The sequence below is a fragment of the Leptodactylus fuscus genome, chromosome 5, assembly GCF_031893055.1.
Source record: "Leptodactylus fuscus isolate aLepFus1 chromosome 5, aLepFus1.hap2, whole genome shotgun sequence".
Taxonomy (NCBI): domain Eukaryota; kingdom Metazoa; phylum Chordata; class Amphibia; order Anura; family Leptodactylidae; genus Leptodactylus; species Leptodactylus fuscus.
In genome coordinates, this window is record NC_134269.1 from 131600895 (window position 1) to 131618916 (window position 18022).

At 36.0% G+C, this 18022-nt stretch overlaps 1 protein-coding gene across 1 annotated transcript in view; it reads left to right on the plus strand.

Annotated features, from left to right (window-relative positions):
* TFEC (transcription factor EC) overlaps positions 1-18022 on the plus strand; it is a 77600-nt gene that overhangs the window by 50704 nt on the left and 8874 nt on the right. Inside the window, exons 2-6 of the mRNA XM_075274277.1 lie at positions 2006-2248; positions 4920-5015; positions 9930-10050; positions 16147-16203; positions 17087-17162. Coding sequence (XP_075130378.1) covers positions 2006-2248; positions 4920-5015; positions 9930-10050; positions 16147-16203; positions 17087-17162 — 593 coding nt within the window. The remainder of the gene's footprint in view (positions 1-2005; positions 2249-4919; positions 5016-9929; positions 10051-16146; positions 16204-17086; positions 17163-18022) is intronic.

The window sequence follows — 18022 nt, forward strand, 5'->3', positions numbered from 1 at the left end:
TATGGACCCATAGAAATGAATGGGTCAGTGTGTTATCCAGGAAAAACCTGGATAGCACATTCATACAGTCGTGTGCAAGGGGGCTTAGGCTGGGGTCCCAACGAAGCCTCACAAGGCATTTATTGTTTCAGATTTTGTGGAGGGTTTTAGCAAAAAAATTTGAGCAAAATTTTCAACAGAAAAAAGTTACAAAAGTTCTTAAATTCTGAAGCACAATTTTTCTGCTTCTTCAAATCTACCTGTGTGAATCCACCCTTAGAGTCCTATGACGTTATTCAAATATGAATTCAAATATTCAATGCAACATATAGGAGCTAACAAAGTCTCCCATTCTGTAGAGAATGCTTCTATAAAGTTGATATTAAACTAATATTGGATCTAAAAATATAATGCAAGTTATAGAAAAGTAAACAATACAAAACCATAACATGAAATATTCAATGTATTACAAAATATTACCTTATTTGTATCCAATGATTCTAATCAGAAAAGGCTTGTTTTATCAGGAAAACAAATATTTAATTTAAAAACATTTTATCATCTTTTATACTTAGAATATCAGTAACACAAAGGTGTGTTTTGAGATACTGTACATATTTCATTTCCATTGTAGATGTATTTGGTCATAGCTTTCCTTTAATTTTATAGGGATAATTAGGAAATAGTAAAAATGTCAACTGACTAAGATGTAAAACGCCAAATAACTAGCACAAAGTGATGACAAAATATGCCTAATTTATATGCAAATACTTCATGTCTTCATGTGGATTACTGCTGCATGTTAATGTATGTTAGGGGAATTCTAAAAGGATTGTATAATTGGAGCACAGCAGAGAGATAAATATGTGTTGTAAATCAAGCATTACTACTGATGATAATTAAGAGCATATTAAAAATACTCACACATGGGGCACTTGAGAGGAATTTATTACTACAAGATTGCAATTATCCACTAAAAAAGCCCCACTGGACTAAAGATGCAAGAGACTCCATTGACAATACAGTTTATGTTGTATCTAGTATTCCTGTCGTGGTTAAATTAAAGGAATGTGACATCTACAAGAAGCTGAGCTATTTGAAGTAACTGTCAATCTTTGCAATCAAAGGATGGCTTCGTCGTAGCCAATTAGATCCTTTATCATGCTTAGTAAGATTATAAAGTCCTACTGAGTTCAAACATTGTCCCTATTGATCTGCAACCTCCAGAGGACTGTGTAGTTTGTACCTTCATCACTAGGACTAAACTCATAGCTCTCGAGAATGCCTCATTTAGCAGACTGTTCATACTACGAGGTAAGGAGTATACATTATACATGTTACAGTTTCAAAATAGTTTGACTTGTTGTAGTGGTTTTTTTTATATTTTGATAAGGTTTCTTTTTGATTAAGATAAAAATGTTCAGGAAATATGATTATTTTTAATATTGAAATACTGTTTGAAATGTGTATAAAATAGTTCTTTTATTTTATGTATCAATTCCATGTGCTTATTGTTAATATTTCAATCGTTATGTATTTGTGCTGCATCGTGACCACTAGTCATAGACATCACGATATATTGAAAATGTTAACAAAAATGAACAAAGAAGCAAGAAAATGACAATAACATTATTATACATTGAATGATATTCCTTGTAGTTCAAATAATGAATAATTTGGATTTTCAGAATTGACATGTTACCATATATGAGATTGCAATGTATACATGAAATGTAACGGATGGGAATTGTGATGAGCTATAGTCCAATTTATCAATAGTTTTGTATGATGCATGCGTGTATGCAAACAGTCATAATACATAGGTCATTGGTATGTTTGATACATGACTGACAAATTATACACATAAGTTATTTGCAATACTTCAATAAAGTTTTAAAAGTTGTTCTGTATCCATAAAGTTTCACATATCTATCCAAATTTTATTACATGCGCGATGGTTTTAGATATGAAAATTCCCTGAAATTCTTTGTTATTAAAGATACATTGTTACTATTTTGTATTACAGGTTCAAGCACACCTGGAAAATCCAACAAAGTATCACTTGCAGCAGTCACAAAGACAGCAAGTAAAACAATACTTATCAATTGGATCAAAATTCTCAACACAGGCGATTTCCTATTCACATGTCCAACCTGCTGGAATAACTCCACCTATACGAAATGGACATATATCTCCTGTGGCAGAAAGCTGTACACCAAATAGCACCGTGTCTAAAGTACTAACCTTGGGGAACAGCCATGAGAACGAGGTACCAAGGATATACTGTCAATACTCGGCTTACCAAATCTTCTATGTAAAATATTGTGCAACTGAGAAACCAGTTAGGCTGAGGCCACACACTGCAGAAACGCTGCTTTGTTGTAGATTTTGCTGTGTTTTTGTGAGCCAATGCCAAGAATGGCTTCTATAGGAATGAGAAGTGTAATGGAAGAATGACTACTTTTCTACCTCTGCTTCTCCCTTCTGTCTATCCACTTCTCAGAAAAGATACGCAAAGCCTGCAGCAAAAAAAAACCGCATCTTTTCCGCAATATTTGGCCTCAGCCTAAAAGCATTTTAGTTTTCAGTACCAGATAGAAATGTACTGCATCTTGAAATGGATGATATTTGGGGGGGGGGGGGGGGGGGTTGGGGGGATGCTGCTGTCAATGTGCTAAATGTGGAAAGAGGGAATGTTGATGAGCAACGCTACTGCCAGTGATGTTGTACTGCGGTGTCTGGTGCTTCTGCTTGAGTAATTCAGGCAGCACTATGATATTTATTTGGGGAGGTGTTGTCTGCTAGATACTAATATTTGGTACTGCTGAGGAGGTATTTTGTGCTGAAATGTGGTATTTGGTATTGCTAGAGGTATTATATGAGCATTTGTTTGGTACTCTATGCTAGGATTTCTTTACTACTGCCTCCCCAGTATCACAGATTGACTGGTAAGGCCTGAGTTGAAATATTTGTGAACCCCTAGTCTAATACATTTACATTTCACACTGTGTGTTCTTATACACGTATAATAAGAATATCATTCCATACCATAGATATTTTGTGGTAGGATTATTGGAATCATTAATCCAACGTATACAATGAAATGTGACTAATGAAAGCAAACAAATGTATAGCTAAAGATGATCTGGTTTGTTCTATATAAACCAGGCTAAATTACATGTTAAATAAGATTTTATTTTCAGTGATACATACATACATACATTAGTTATATAAGAAAATTACAGTATAGATGATCCTCTGAGACCCATGAAATCTATAGGCCTCATAATCTATGTTTTTATGTTGCTATTATTTTTTAACTCTTTAGCTCTTTTATTCTTGCTGTTTGATACTATAGATCAGCAATGTCAAACAGGGGTGCCTTGGAAATCCACCAGGGGGCCTCAACACTCTGACTGCATACCTACATGTATCATAGCTGTGCTTTAGTATGTATTTTTTTTCTTTTGGTAAAAATTATTTTGTAGGGTTGCACTGAGGATTTTTTTTCAGTGGTGCCCTGAATCTGAAAAAGTTGGGAAAAGCTGGTATAGAATAGAATCCTCAGATTGAATTTTTGAAGTGGTTATGTATGTCCTTTTGTTTTTCTGTACATGTGTGTCACTATCTGTGGCAAACCCATAAACACATGAAACATAGCATTAACTAAGCATGCCATAGTGACTAGGTAGGATGTCAGTGTGTATTGGAGGTATTGGTAATAGGAGCAGAAGACATAAAATCCTTATGGACATAGCAGAACGGTGTACTAGAAGTTGCAGACAGATACAGAGCAGTGGACAGTCTTTGTGTTCCCTACTTCCTAATATTACACTTCTAGGGGTTGAATATATCTGTAATGTTGTATAGATTTAGAGGATGTACAGAGAACTGCATAAGGCCTAAAACTAAGGCTGACACAGTGAAGTGAATTAGCTATTGCCTCTATGTCAGAAAACTGGCATACATAGGAATAGTTGTGGTGGCACATTTTTTGCACCAAAAAACTCTACTCTTTTTATGAAAGAGGGCAGGACAGAGAACAAAATGGGATGAAGTGGAGATGCTTTGAATGCATTGCGGTTCCTCCCACAGCGCTTTGAACAGAAAGTTCATGGAGTTTTCCTCCACGGAATTTCTGTTACAATTATATCTATGTGAAAACCGCCAGCGTTTCCATAGATATAATTGACATGCTGCGGTTTTCAAAACTGCAACGGTTTTGGAAATTGCAACGTGTCCGTGCTGCGATTTTTTTTTTTCTGCAAAGTGGGAATGGAATTTACATGAATCCCATTCACTTTGCAAGTACTGTAAAACGCCACAATATTTACCACAGCATTTCCGCCATGGCCAAATCGCAGCGTTTCCGGCCCGTGGGGCCCTGGCCTCAGCTTTTTTTGTTGCAGATTTTGGTGCGTGTTTTTGAGTCAAAGCAAAGAATGGCTAAAAAAGGAATATGAAATACATAGGAACCTGTAATACAACTTCCTTCTTCCTTCAACTAAATCCACTCCTGGCTTTGGCTAAAAAAAAAAAAATGCAACAAAATCTTCAACAAAGCTGCATCTCTGTAATGTGGGCTTCAGCCTTAGGCGAATTGTAGCATGCTTGTTTACTATGAGACTAAAACTATGTCTGATAATTTCTAAATAACTTCTCGCTATGAGTATTGTGGTTATTATAAAGCTATAAGACAATGAATAATGGCAGTGACGTCATTGTAATGGACCATCAAAATATAGGTCATGACTTGTTCTATTTTTGTCTGTTTATATGATGTAAAATGTTTCCCTCGGGTCCCTCATTTTTTAGGGCTGTTTTTTACCTTAGTGGTATGACTGTAGCCTTAGTAAAAAATGATGTAGTAATAATGTCAGATAACAAAAAAAATATATATATAAAGGTGACTTTAACTTCAGTCTATTTCATTTCAACAGATGGAAGAAGTTATTGATGACATAATCAGTCTGGAGTCAAGTTTCAATGATGAAGGCCTGAACTGTACAGAATCTGCCTTGCTAATGCCAAACAATGTAAGCATTTTATATCAATACCAAAATATGTGAATTAAAGGTAGACTTCTTGTCTTATTGCACGTCATTGTAATCATGAAGAAATTAGAACAGTCCGAATGTGAGAGGACAAAAATAAAAAATTCTGGTCCTAAAGGCCAAAATTGTCCATGTCCTGGAGCAATAAAAAGAGGACAATTTTTCCCTTGACAAAGCCTGTCAGTGGGCGAAACGTACGTCGGCCGTTCCTGCTCCTTATGGCTTCGGTGGTATAGGTATACTTTTACTGTGTGGGGTCCCCCCTTTTTTGTGCACTTCTCATTAGAGCTGTGTAGTGGGATTATGCAACTTAGTATGTTCATTTCATGTATTATGCTGATATTTTATTTCATGTATGTATGCATGCTATACTTACCCACTGGTTTGCCTTTATATGTAGCACATTTTGGGACTTTGTACTCATTTTCTCATTACAATATACCCCCTGCCATTGGTGAGGATTTAGTTTTGTTCCCCTTTTCTGTTCATGTTTTTGTTCTTGTATTTGTTCAGGATACTTGCACTATTTTATTGGCATTAATAACATTTATAGTTTTATCATCTGAGCTGGATATGTTTTCTTTGTAAACTTGATACTACTTATTGTAACTCTCATAGAAGTGAAGGGGAGTTGTGGAAACAGCATACAGCAGTCAGCTACTTTGTTTCCCTAACTTCTACGTGAGATACAGAAATAGCATAGCTCAGAGCTATAAGTTCAGAATGACTTGTAGTAAAGTTATTTTAGAGTTCTCTTCTTGGTTAAATATACTAGACTTTAAGAGGCATTTGACAGGTCTGAGAGCTATACAGACAGGCCATCAAAAATGGAGTTACCTTCAACTGTGCTTAGTATACCATGAAGAAGACATACCAACGTTTAATATGCTAGACGTACTCTGTAACTTTTGTTTCTGTAATATAAATTCTGATCCAAAAAGTAAAACCAAATACCAGTGCACTCAGGTGTGAGGAGACATTTTCACACTGGAAAAAGACATTTTGTAAGTTTTGTCTACATTGGCATTTCATTTTAATATACATTATAGTGTCAAATCAATTCTTATAAATTCAGAAAAGTCTTGTTCCAATATTAATGCCACTGGAAAACCTCAAACGTAATAATATTTCTACATGAATAATCTAAACTTCATAATACATATAGATGTGATAAAACTTAAAACATGTCCTGCAAGATAGTTTAGGAGTATTCATTGTATTGCACTCTTCTAATAAATTTATTGTCTGGGCTCTTACAAGGATTCTCTAAGGAAACGCATGCTAGCTCTAAGTATTGATTGGTTGAATTCTCCAGTAAAAATAGGAAAAGTTGACATAGTTTAGTTTAGATGTCATAGGTGAATGTGAATAGTATTTGTGGACAAGATTTATGTGAAAAAAACATTATTGTTAAAAAAAATGATAATAATTAGAGACGAGCGAGTAGTATTCGATCGAATACTACGGTAATCAAAATATTCGTACTTGATCGAATACTACTAGCTATTCACAGTAAATATTCGATTCAGAACCAGCGTTGATTGGCCGAATGCAGGCTCGTCCTTGGCCACAGCAGTCTCCATTGTGGTCTGATCTTATACTCTGCCTCCTCACAGACGAGCCTCCAGCAGAACCAGCGTTGGGTGGCCGAATGCTGTACACTGACCAATCAACGCTGGTCAATGCATTCCTATGAGAAAAAGTAAGCTACCTCATAGCCGCAAGCTGCCAGCTCTCATAGGAATGCATTGACCAGTGTTGATTGGCCAGTGTACAGCATTAGGCCAATCAACGCTGGTTCTGCTGGAGGCTCGTCTGTGAGGAGACGGAGTCTAAGATCGGATCACAGCAGTCTCCATTGTGGTTCAACCCCATACTGTGCAGAACCAGCGTTGATTGGCCGAATGCCGTACACTGGCCAATCAACACTGGTCAATGCATTCCTATGACAAAAAAGTCAGCTCCCTCGTAACCACAAGATGCCAGCTCTCCCAACTAGCAAGGACGAGCCTGCTGCAGAACCAGCGTTGATTTGCCGCAAGCTCGTCTTTGCTAGTCGGGAGAGCTGGCAGCTTGCAGTTACGAGGGAGCTTACTTTTTATCAGCGCAACTGCAAGCGCTGTGCAGTTAAAGCGCACGGACTCCATAGACTATAATGGGGTCCGTGCGCTTTAACTGCACAGCGCTCCTCCTAAACACTCTCCTGCTACTCGTGGACTTGGTGACTCTCCTTTAGTCGAATAGTGGTTTCCCCTGAAACGAGCATTTTTTCCCATAGACTATAATAGAATTCGATATTCGATCGATTAGTCGAATATTGAGGCTCTACTCGAAACGAATATCGAATCTCAAATATTTCACTGTTCGCTCATCTCTAATAATAATGTAAATATAATGTAACTAATATAATGATTGATTTTCTGAAAATAAAAAAAACAAAACATAAAAGTAGGCAACTGTAGTATGTCCTAATACAATTAGACGAAGGAGGGCCCCATAGGACAGAAATGCCCACTGCTTTACAGTACAGGTAAAGTGGATGGGATTCTAGTGAATCCCATGCCAACTTTGCGATAAAAACCGCTGTGCGGACACACCGCGATTTCCAACACCGGCGCGGTTTTGGAAAACGCAGCAAGTCAATTATACCTATGGAAATGCCGGTGGTTTCCCCATAGGTATAATTAAAACAGAAAGTTTGCGGAGGAAAACTTTACAAACTTTCTGTTTAAAGTGCTGCGGGAAGAACCTCGATTCGTTCCCGCTGCAGTTTTTCCCGCAGCGCTTTATTGCTGGGGGACATCCCATGGAGGCCTTAGCCTCAAAGTACACCTAGCAAAACACAGCTAAAAATCACTGAAAAAAGAACTGCAGTAAAAAAAGCATTGCTTTTGTTTTTCCTGCAGCAGGCATGTATTTCCGCGACAGCCTGAATCGGTTTATGAGCTCTAGGGCTGTGATGTCCCATCTTAAGTTATATTGGAAGTTCTAATATCAAAAATATTCATCATTGCTTTTACGTTCCACAGTGAGCTGCATACCATTCAGCAGTGGGCTCTACTTTACAGATATGCTGCCAAGATGACTGCCTAACTGTGCATGTTTCACATGTGTAAAGCTGCATTATGTGCAAGTTATTGTACAACTTGCTTCCAAAAGTTCTAGTTTATTATGAGCCTGCTTTCTGCTGCCCCCTACTGGCTGTAATATAGTTAAACCCTTTTTGTTTTCACCATCTTAACAACAAACTTAAACAATATCTAGTAACACTATTGATATAAAGGCAAATAGTTGAAGAGCCGACTTGACAGATAGAATCTTTTACTGTGTATAAGGGCTTTGGAAGTAAATAGGATTAGATTGACAGAATGCAGACAAGGGCATCTGAACACTGCACTGGGCAAACATTAACATGACAATTTGCCTAGTAAAGTGAAAAAGAAGAAAGGCTGGAAAACAAAGTTACAAGAGGAAGCAAAGTTCACTTTGCTGCTCATATCAAACCCTCACTCCAGCATCTTTCCCTAGTGTCAGGATACCTTAATGTATAACACAGATTAAGAACACAAGGTAAGAGATTATTTGTACATGTTTCATGTAATTAATATATTTCCTTATAAACTCATAGATTTAACTAGTAATAGTCACAATGAGAATGTTGGTTGATATATCAATAGTAGGATAAATATGGGGCCTCTGGGTGTGCTAACCAAGAATAATATTTAAGTTAATTGCTGATGATTGAAAATTTCTAGAAATTATGTCACTGTTTGGGAATCTAAAGTATCCTATGGAAAGGAAATGATACAGCAATGAATGTTTATTAAAACTAGTTTTCTTAATGAATATTTATGTTCTCTGGAAACAGGAAAACCCATTTTAGATTATTTACTAAGACTAATGTTTAATATACAGGTCTTATTGTCAAGCCCGCTGGAATAAGATGCACCTAATTTTTTAAGAGACACATTTGGTGCATCTTGGGCCCTACTGTGCACTAGCTATGAACTGAAGTAGATTTCCATTATAATGCACCCAAACTTCTGGTATAAATTATAGTCATACGTCTCCCTGCTAAGTTCCTCCCACTTTTTTAAATAGGGGCAAGAGATGAAAAATGCCAAAAAGTGTCAAATTTTCATGCAGATAAAGTTTGTGCAGAATTTGTAAATTTTTAATGTCATGCAGCCCTCAGTATAAGATTCAGAGAGGGAGGGGAATTTATAAGGAATTTATAACCATTGCTTATTCTTCATTTCCTGCAGTAAATCTTTCTGTGAAGATATCCTTAGAGATAGTCCATTAAAACACTATGGTTCTGTTATAAGAGAGGAAAAAGAGATCATGGATTGTACTGTCAAGTTTGTATGACTCTGTGACACAATAACTTATGGTAGCTACTTCACGTACAGTATTGAATAATAACACCTTATTGATGCTACCAGTCTTCTTATTGTCAAGGGTTCTGGCAGGAGTAGCACAGTCAGCATCACTATCATTCCTAACAAATATACAGGAGCTCTAAGGGAAACCTGAAAGACCGCATTATAAGACAGCAGGGTCCACCATTATTTTTGGGATCTACTGCTAAACCCATTGATAATGGCTATCTTAGTCTTAGCTGTGTTATAAATGTAAGCAATGATTCTAACATGAACAGAGTCTAATAGTTAAAGACATGCTTGGGGTTCAAGGTTTGGGATGTGTACTCTATCAGTGCCACAATGCAAGAACTTATACAAAGATTTGATCTGCACATTGTTTATTGCATAAATACTGTATGTGAAATGAGTTAACAATAATATTAGATCCCTATGATTTTGTAGATATTAATTTTATGTTACAATATTTTATATCACATCAGAATGTAAGAGTTGCATTTTTCTTTTTTTCCAGCTTCCATTATCCAGTAATATTTTGGAGGTATATAATACTGACCAAAGCATTTCCACTTCCACCATGGGGCTGTCTAACACATCTTGTACATCCGGCGGAGGTGTAAAGAGGGAAGTTACCGGTAAGTTATTGAATTCTCTGGTACATGGAAAGTGCCTTGCTGGCAACCTACATAGCACACCTGTGATATGGGGTCATTTTGAATGTATGTATACATATTTTAATATATAAATGTATTTACCAATTTTTTACTGACTATATGAAATGTCTGTCTATTAGGCAAGCTTCAGGTTTAGGCTAGAAAAATAGGAGAAAGATATTTCATTCTGTTCAAACCATCCCTGATAGTGAAAGTGGCTGAAGGGGTCAGGGTCACTTTCTAGGGTACGTGAGGGGGTTAGAACCAAATAATCTACTCCTGATGCACACACAGTATACATAAACCAATAAATAAATACAAAACTTTGCTGCACGGACAACAATTATACATAAACAATGCATTAAGAGGAAATTATTATTCATCCTATTCCGAAAACTGGAGTAAATGGGAATAGATTTGGCGTATCTTTGGCCCAAGGTTTTTTTTTTTTTTTTTGCACCAGATGGGGACTGGTGTACACTGGCAGATATTGCACATGGTGTAACTGCTATTGTTTAATAGTGGTTATACCTTTATGGCTTCTGATATACTGACATGTTCCAGTCCTATTTCTTGATCACATGCTCATTGACGTCATGAAAAGTCGTTCAGTCTTGGACCCGTTCATTTAATTTCCTGCAGCAGTTACTCACACAGTCACACCCATGGCAGAAAGATGAACACAATAAACATGTGACATTGTATTTCCTCTCTCACATGGATCATACAACCTCAGCCGCAGTCAGTGTTTTCACTATCATTATGGAAGCAGTCAGGGGTCTGGCACTTTTGAACCTTAGGAGGTCGGACTAGATTTTTTTCTTGCTAAAAGGTATACCTTCTAGTCAGAAAATGCAGTACTTTCATAAGTGGTATTGTAAATTATATCACAGTGAAGAAGATTTATATAGAATATATTTAATCCTTGACATTCATGGTTGCTTTCTATTTTGAAATAAATGATTCTTATATGTAGCATATGCTGTACTATACCTTTAAACATGAAAAATAAAAAAACAAAAAACTTGATAGTCTTCAAATATGATGCATGCACATCGTTCTGTTGTATGCCCAGATCTTGTATGGAACCACATGGAGATCCTATGGGTCAGTATTACAGACCTGTGAATACTCCATATGCTGCTATATGGTGCTTGTGTGAGCCACTATTTCTTCAAATAAAAGAAGTGCTTCTAAAAAAATCTGAGTAAACTATACTAAATTTTCTTTTCTTATGAATTAGTAATATGGTAAGTTGCGCAAAGTCTTTCTTGCATGCCAACGCATCTTTGTGGCAATTGTATGCTGGGTGCTTAGGCTGTGATCTTCAGTGCTGCCGAATAATTTTTTGGATTCCCACACAAAGGAGGGCCAATGCATTGGTCATTAGCATGCGTGACTGGTTGTGTCTGTAGTGGTGGGGACATTTAGTTACTCAGTGAATTCCCTGATATACAGGACCATGAAAATGCGGGGATTGCCCTGCACTGTAATAAGGTATGCAAAACACAAGGGTCATGAAAAAGTACTAAAATAACTTTGCCATGTATGTGCCACACTGGAGGGCAGATCTGCACTGTTAGCAGATCTGCAGTGGTGATGTAACAAATATCCATACATGCTGCCAATAGTAGTAGGGCCAGGACATGTCCGCTGAGCCCAGTGATTGGCAGTAGCAGTCACATGTGGGTAGGCGTTGCTGCAGAACCACTAACAAACACCAGTCAGACCACTAAAGTGGTGTCGCTGAAGCCATAAGATTCCCTGCTTTCTGCCTATTTTTTATTTTTTATTTTTTTTTTATTTATTTTTTTTTATTCATGGACATCCATTTTTAGAATTCCCTGTAAATTCTCATCACAATACATATAATTCTGTAAATAATAACATTATTATGATTTTTATTTATATAGCACCAACATATTCTGTAGTATCTTAAACAAAGTGACTAACACAGTGACTGCAGTGCTGGCGTCTTGGGTTTGAATCTGACCAAGAACTACATCTGCATGGACTTTGTTTCTTATCTGTGTGTTTGGGTGGGTTTCCCCTGGGTTCTCTGCTTTCTTCCCACACTCCAAAGACATATTGATGACACAGTGGGTGATGATAATGTCTGTAAAGCACTGGGGAATGTGTTACCAATCTATAAGGATGAGAAATAATTAACATTTTGCTAATCATAGGATACATATACAGATAAAAGCAGACAATACAGACTAATACATTACTCATCAGGTCAAACAATAGTCAGAGCCCTGCTTGCTAAAGCTTACTATTTAGTTAAAAATAAATCCACCATAAATGTCTTTAGGTCGAGAATAATGCTTTCTATTCAGCAAAAATGTTAATAATCTTGCAATAACAACGGCACATGTGTTTTAGAAAGCTTACTATTTTAGTTAAGGCAGAGTAAAGATCAACAAGCATGTTTATTCTGCTGTCTTAGTTTAGAAGCTCATACACAATGGTGACCTTGTGATCAATATGAACATCATGCATTTCCATAATGAAATTATTTTGGGAAACACAAGATTCTTTCAAATGTTGGCCGATGATCAACTGCATAAATTAATTATCTCCTATTAAATGTGTTTCATGATAGAACAAATGGCTTTTTAGAGCTTACAGAAAATCCATTCAATAAGTATCTATATTAACGGATTAACAGCTTGAAAAGTTACATTCAATTAGTGCTCAACATTATAAAACCTTTTACTGTTTATTAATGTCATGGAAAGAAAACACAGGATTCTTTCACTGGAAATATTTAAGAAATCTGATTAGAATTGAACTAGGGAATGCAGAAAGCCCCAGCTACTGGATAATGGCTAAATACACGTTTTGTAAGAAAAAGTACTATAAATCGGGACATGATGATGTTTAGATCCTGGAAAAATAAAGTTTTCATGTATAATTATTTTCTCACGCAAATGGAATGGAAATGTTATTCATTGCAGATGAGGGAATATCTATCTATCTATCTATCTATCTATCTATCTATCATCAATCTATCTATCAAGTATCTATCTACTCTATCTATCTATCTATCTGTCTATCTATCTATCTATCTATCTATCTATCTATCTATCTATCTATAAATCTATCTATCTATCTATAAATCTATCTATCTATTTATCTATCTGTCAGTCTATCAATCTATCATCTATCTTTCTATCTACAGTATCTATATATCTATCTATCTATCTATCTATCTATCTATCTATCCATGTGTGTATTTTATGTTTCCTTTTCTAAAATATATACAAGGAATTAAGCTACATCAATCATTTTACTGTTCGGGGTTTTGCTATATCATATAACTACAGACATTAGTTTTCTGCTCTTTTTCAACCCTGTCATTGAGACATTTTAAATATTGATACATGGTGATAAAATGTTACTAAAATAAGTACTAGTGTGCATTTACATAGGAATACATACACTATACATATAGCTGACTTTTTCTCCTTTGTTATTTTGGCACTACCAGTGTTTGACAAAAATTACTTTTTTCAATATAATATATAAAGATCCATAGCTATAAAGCATATTAGCAGTCTGTTTATATTTTATTTCAAGTATAGCAGCTATTTTCTGTGTCATTAACTGTATGATAAATTCTGTAATATGTACCGTAAAGCCTATGACAAAGGGGCAGACTATTAATCCTGTCTAATTTATAGATGGTGCGAATCTAATCTAGTTTTAAATTGCACCAGATTTATCACAGTGGCTTCTGGTGAATGATAAATGTGGTAAACTGTAGGCTAGATTCACTCAACTTTCACCCCTGAAACTCTGTCCATATGTTAGCCAGATTTAGGGGCCTGAAGTTCATGCCAGGAGCGGGACTCCTAAAATTATAGTTATCTGTGATGCTAGGAGTCCCTGCCTCCCAGCAACATACTATTCCATACTGTAATCGGTACAAGACAGTATATCGGTAGGAGGCAGGGGTTCCTAGCAGTGTAATAACTATATTGCTTGGAGTCATGCTTCCGGAATACTGTTCAGGCCTGTTGAATCCAACCAACATGCATACTAGAGGAATTCTTTAAAATAAGTCTTTTTAGCTGTCTAACATATGTAACATACTGTTTTCAGTTATTGTTTCAATAGGTGTACTTATGTGTGTTTATTTTTTATCAGTCTTTGAAAAGTGTGATCCAAAGTGGACAACCCCTTTAATCCCCCCCAGTTATAATGTACCTCAAGCACCTCAAACTCTGGGGCTGCGGGGGCTAGATCTATGAATGTGTTCTTGTTTTTTTTTTTTTTTTTTTTTTATGTAGTTTTATAGAAAAAAGTAAAAATAGACCGTTGATAATAAAAAAAAAACTGTATACAATTGGTGTTACCACATCCATAACAACTAGAGATGAGTGAACACTAAAATGTTCGGGGTTCGAAATCCAATTCGAAAAGCCACACACTGTTCGACTGTTTGAACAAGCTTCGATTCCCATTATAGTCTATGAGTGAGGCTGGATTCTTCTCCCTGTGCAGTGTCCCCGCGTCCTCTTACAGCCTTGAATTCATTCTGCTAGGCATCAGGCCTGGGCAGAGCCGACTGCGCATGCCCGCACTACAAGCAGACATGCGCAGTCGGCTCTGTCCAGGCCAGAGTGAATTCAGAGCTGGAAGAGGACGCGGGGACTCTGCGCAGGGAGAAGACTTCTAAAGGTAAGAGAAGAACCAGCGTTGATTGGCAATGTATAGCATTCTGCCAATCAACGCTGGTTCTGCATTGAATCTTAACTTCGAACAGCTAGTAGTACTCGATCGAGTACGAGTATATCGAATACCTACTCAATCGAGTACTACCCGCTCATCTCTAATAACAACCATACATGATGATCGCCATAATCCTTAATATTCAGATGCCAGAATTCATGTTTTTTGAACATGTCACATCTCAAAAACAAAAAGTAATACAAACTGATCAAACAGTCATGTACCCACAAAATAAAAAATCTTATAAAGATACATAGAAATAGAATGTAAAAAGTTATGAAAGCAGAGACGAATAAGATGTTACTGGTTTAAAGCTACAATTTATTAGACTGCTAAAGGCTTAAAATGTACATAAGACATCAGAGTTATGTGCCCGAAATATTTATGTGAGCCATACATTCAAAATCTGCAATAAGTGACATTTTTAGGACTTTTTTCACTTTAATGTGACTTTTAGGGGCTTAAAGTAGCTCTAAGGGTTGAGCTTCCATTTAAACAATTATTATATTAAAATTACAGATTTATACCCAAGAGACATATGTATAATATGAACAGGACTAAAGTTTTAAATATAGAGTTAGAAGAGGATATGGGCATCATACTTTGCCAGAGTGGATAGCCTAAGCAAGAAAATGTCTCCCACTTTAGAGGATTTGGCATTGATATGTCTTACTATATAAATTTTTTTTTGAAAAGTCTTCAGTGGTTTATACCTTTATTAATGGCTAACTTAAAAATGATGACATATTGCGAGCTTTCGGGATAATTAAAACAATTTAGTTATCCTGAAAGCTCGCAATATGTCATCATTTTTTAAGATAGCCATTAATAAAGGTATCAACTACTGAAGACTTTTTTTTAAAAAAAAAGTTTTATTTCATATCCACTGGCTAACACGGTACAAAGATATTTTTCCTTATATGTCTTACTACTAATACTTCATTTCCCATGAAGTTGTTCTGTATTTAGAGAAGGGATTTCCTAATGGAAAAACCGATTAAGCAATTATTGTTGCTGTTTTATCATATCATGTGATGATGTGACTGTAATACAATATGCCAGTACTAATTTACGTCTCATGCTTTTCATTACAGTGTGTACGGCTTCAAGATATTTGGTTATGAATTTAATCATCTCTGCAGAATTAAATACTTGGATACACTACATGCTAGTGAAATTCCTACCAAATGTCTTAAAATGTAAACCTCTAACAATCAGAAACATGTAATATATATATATATATATATATATATATATATATATATATACATACTGTAAATACTATTGTATATAATAGATAACATTTCATTGGTTATCTTTTTTTTTTTTTTTTTTTGGAAGATACAGATACAAGAGCATTAGCCAAAGAGAGGCAGAAGAAGGACAACCATAATCTGAGTAAGAATCACAATATATTGGGGGGAGATTTAATAACAAAAGTGTTTCATTTACGGTATAGACACTTTTTAAACATTTGTACAATCTGTCTAAAAAGAGCGTGATTTTTTGGGTAAGGCCTCGTTCACATCTGCATTGGTAATCAGCATGAGGACCCCCCCCAAACGGAATACCGAATGCAACTGCAAGCGGTGTGCCAGTGAAAGCACATGAACCCCATAAACTATAATGGGGTCCGTGTGCTTGGGACAGATCTCCACAGGGATCATGTGGACAGGAAAGTAGTTCACAATCTACTTTCTTGTCTGTATGATTCGTGCGGGCAGCGCGCCGCAAGCACACGGACCCCATTATAGTCTATGGAGTCTGTGTGCTTTCACTGGCACACCGCTTGCAGTTGCGTTCGGTATTCCATTCGGGAAGTCCCCATGTGGATTCCACGAATAGAATAACGAACGCAGATGTGAACAATGGTTTAAGGCTGTGGTTTTGTTGAAATTTTGATGCATTATTCTGGCATTAAATGAGCCAACTAATAGGAGTTGTAAAGTTTAACTATAATCTAATAATGTGACAGATTTACCAAACAGCTATTATACATTTTGTTAGTTATTTATTTAATAAAGATAGAGATAGCAACACTGTATTAAAATTTGTCATATTTTGTACAAAAACTTTAACAAAACTTTTGCGAACTATTAGTTTATTCATTTCTCATGTATTTTGTGTTTTAATATCCAATAACAATTTCCCAATTTCCTAAAAATGCCCAAATAAACTTCTGCTTTTAATGGTGAACATTAATTAAATTACAGATAAATATCTAGGGATCTAGGATATCTAGGCTGAAATAAACCCTCATAAAATATTCATTGTTTTTCAGTTGAACGGAGGAGACGTTATAATATTAACTACAGGATTAAAGAACTTGGAACACTGATCCCAAAGTCAAATGATCCGTGAGTCTACAGCAAATTCACTTCTTACTTTGTTTCTAACATTTTTTAAAATATATATATTTGGCATGGTTCAGTGTTATATTTAAATCATACCAAGAGAAAGCTATATACATTCTGTTCATATTAAGATGGCATGTCACATGAGTACCTCACTTCTATTTACTTGAATGAATTTCATCTCGAAGGTCTACTGAATTAGGGATTAGCCGACCTTGCAGAATATATTCTGGTTTGGGTTTGGCTGGTTTGGACCGAAAGTTGGAATTTAGTCGAAACCAGTTTCTTTCAAACTCTAAGTGAATATTGCCTAAAAAAGTGGTATATAACGCTTGGCTCCTGAACTATTCCATTTTAAATGCTTTTCATATATTTCTTTTTGTTTGCTTTGAGGCAAAAAAGGCCAAATTTTACTATACCACTTTTAGAAAAACTAATAATTCAAAGTGGTATTGTATAGAACTTCACTGGGTTTTTGCAAGCAATGGAAACAATAGCTAAATTACACCAGATATGTACAATAAGAGTGCCATGTGGTGCCATTACCTGTTTTTGGCTTGGACATAGTACAGATTGAATTTTACTCTCAGAACTGTAAATCACTTTGTCAACTCATTATGTTATCTCTATCTTTTAAATATAAGTCTTCTCCCAGTCCAAAGTACACTACACATCCCCAGAATCCACACACTGCAATGTTTTATTCTCTCTCTCTCTGTGTCTGGCTGATAACAATGGACACTTTTTCATGCCTGTGAGTCATCGGTGGCCCTGTTATAATCACAATGCATTATGGGAAGCCTACCTAATCCCTGAGGTGATATGGCCCTTCTTCAGTACTTTATCCATACTTTCACATGGCA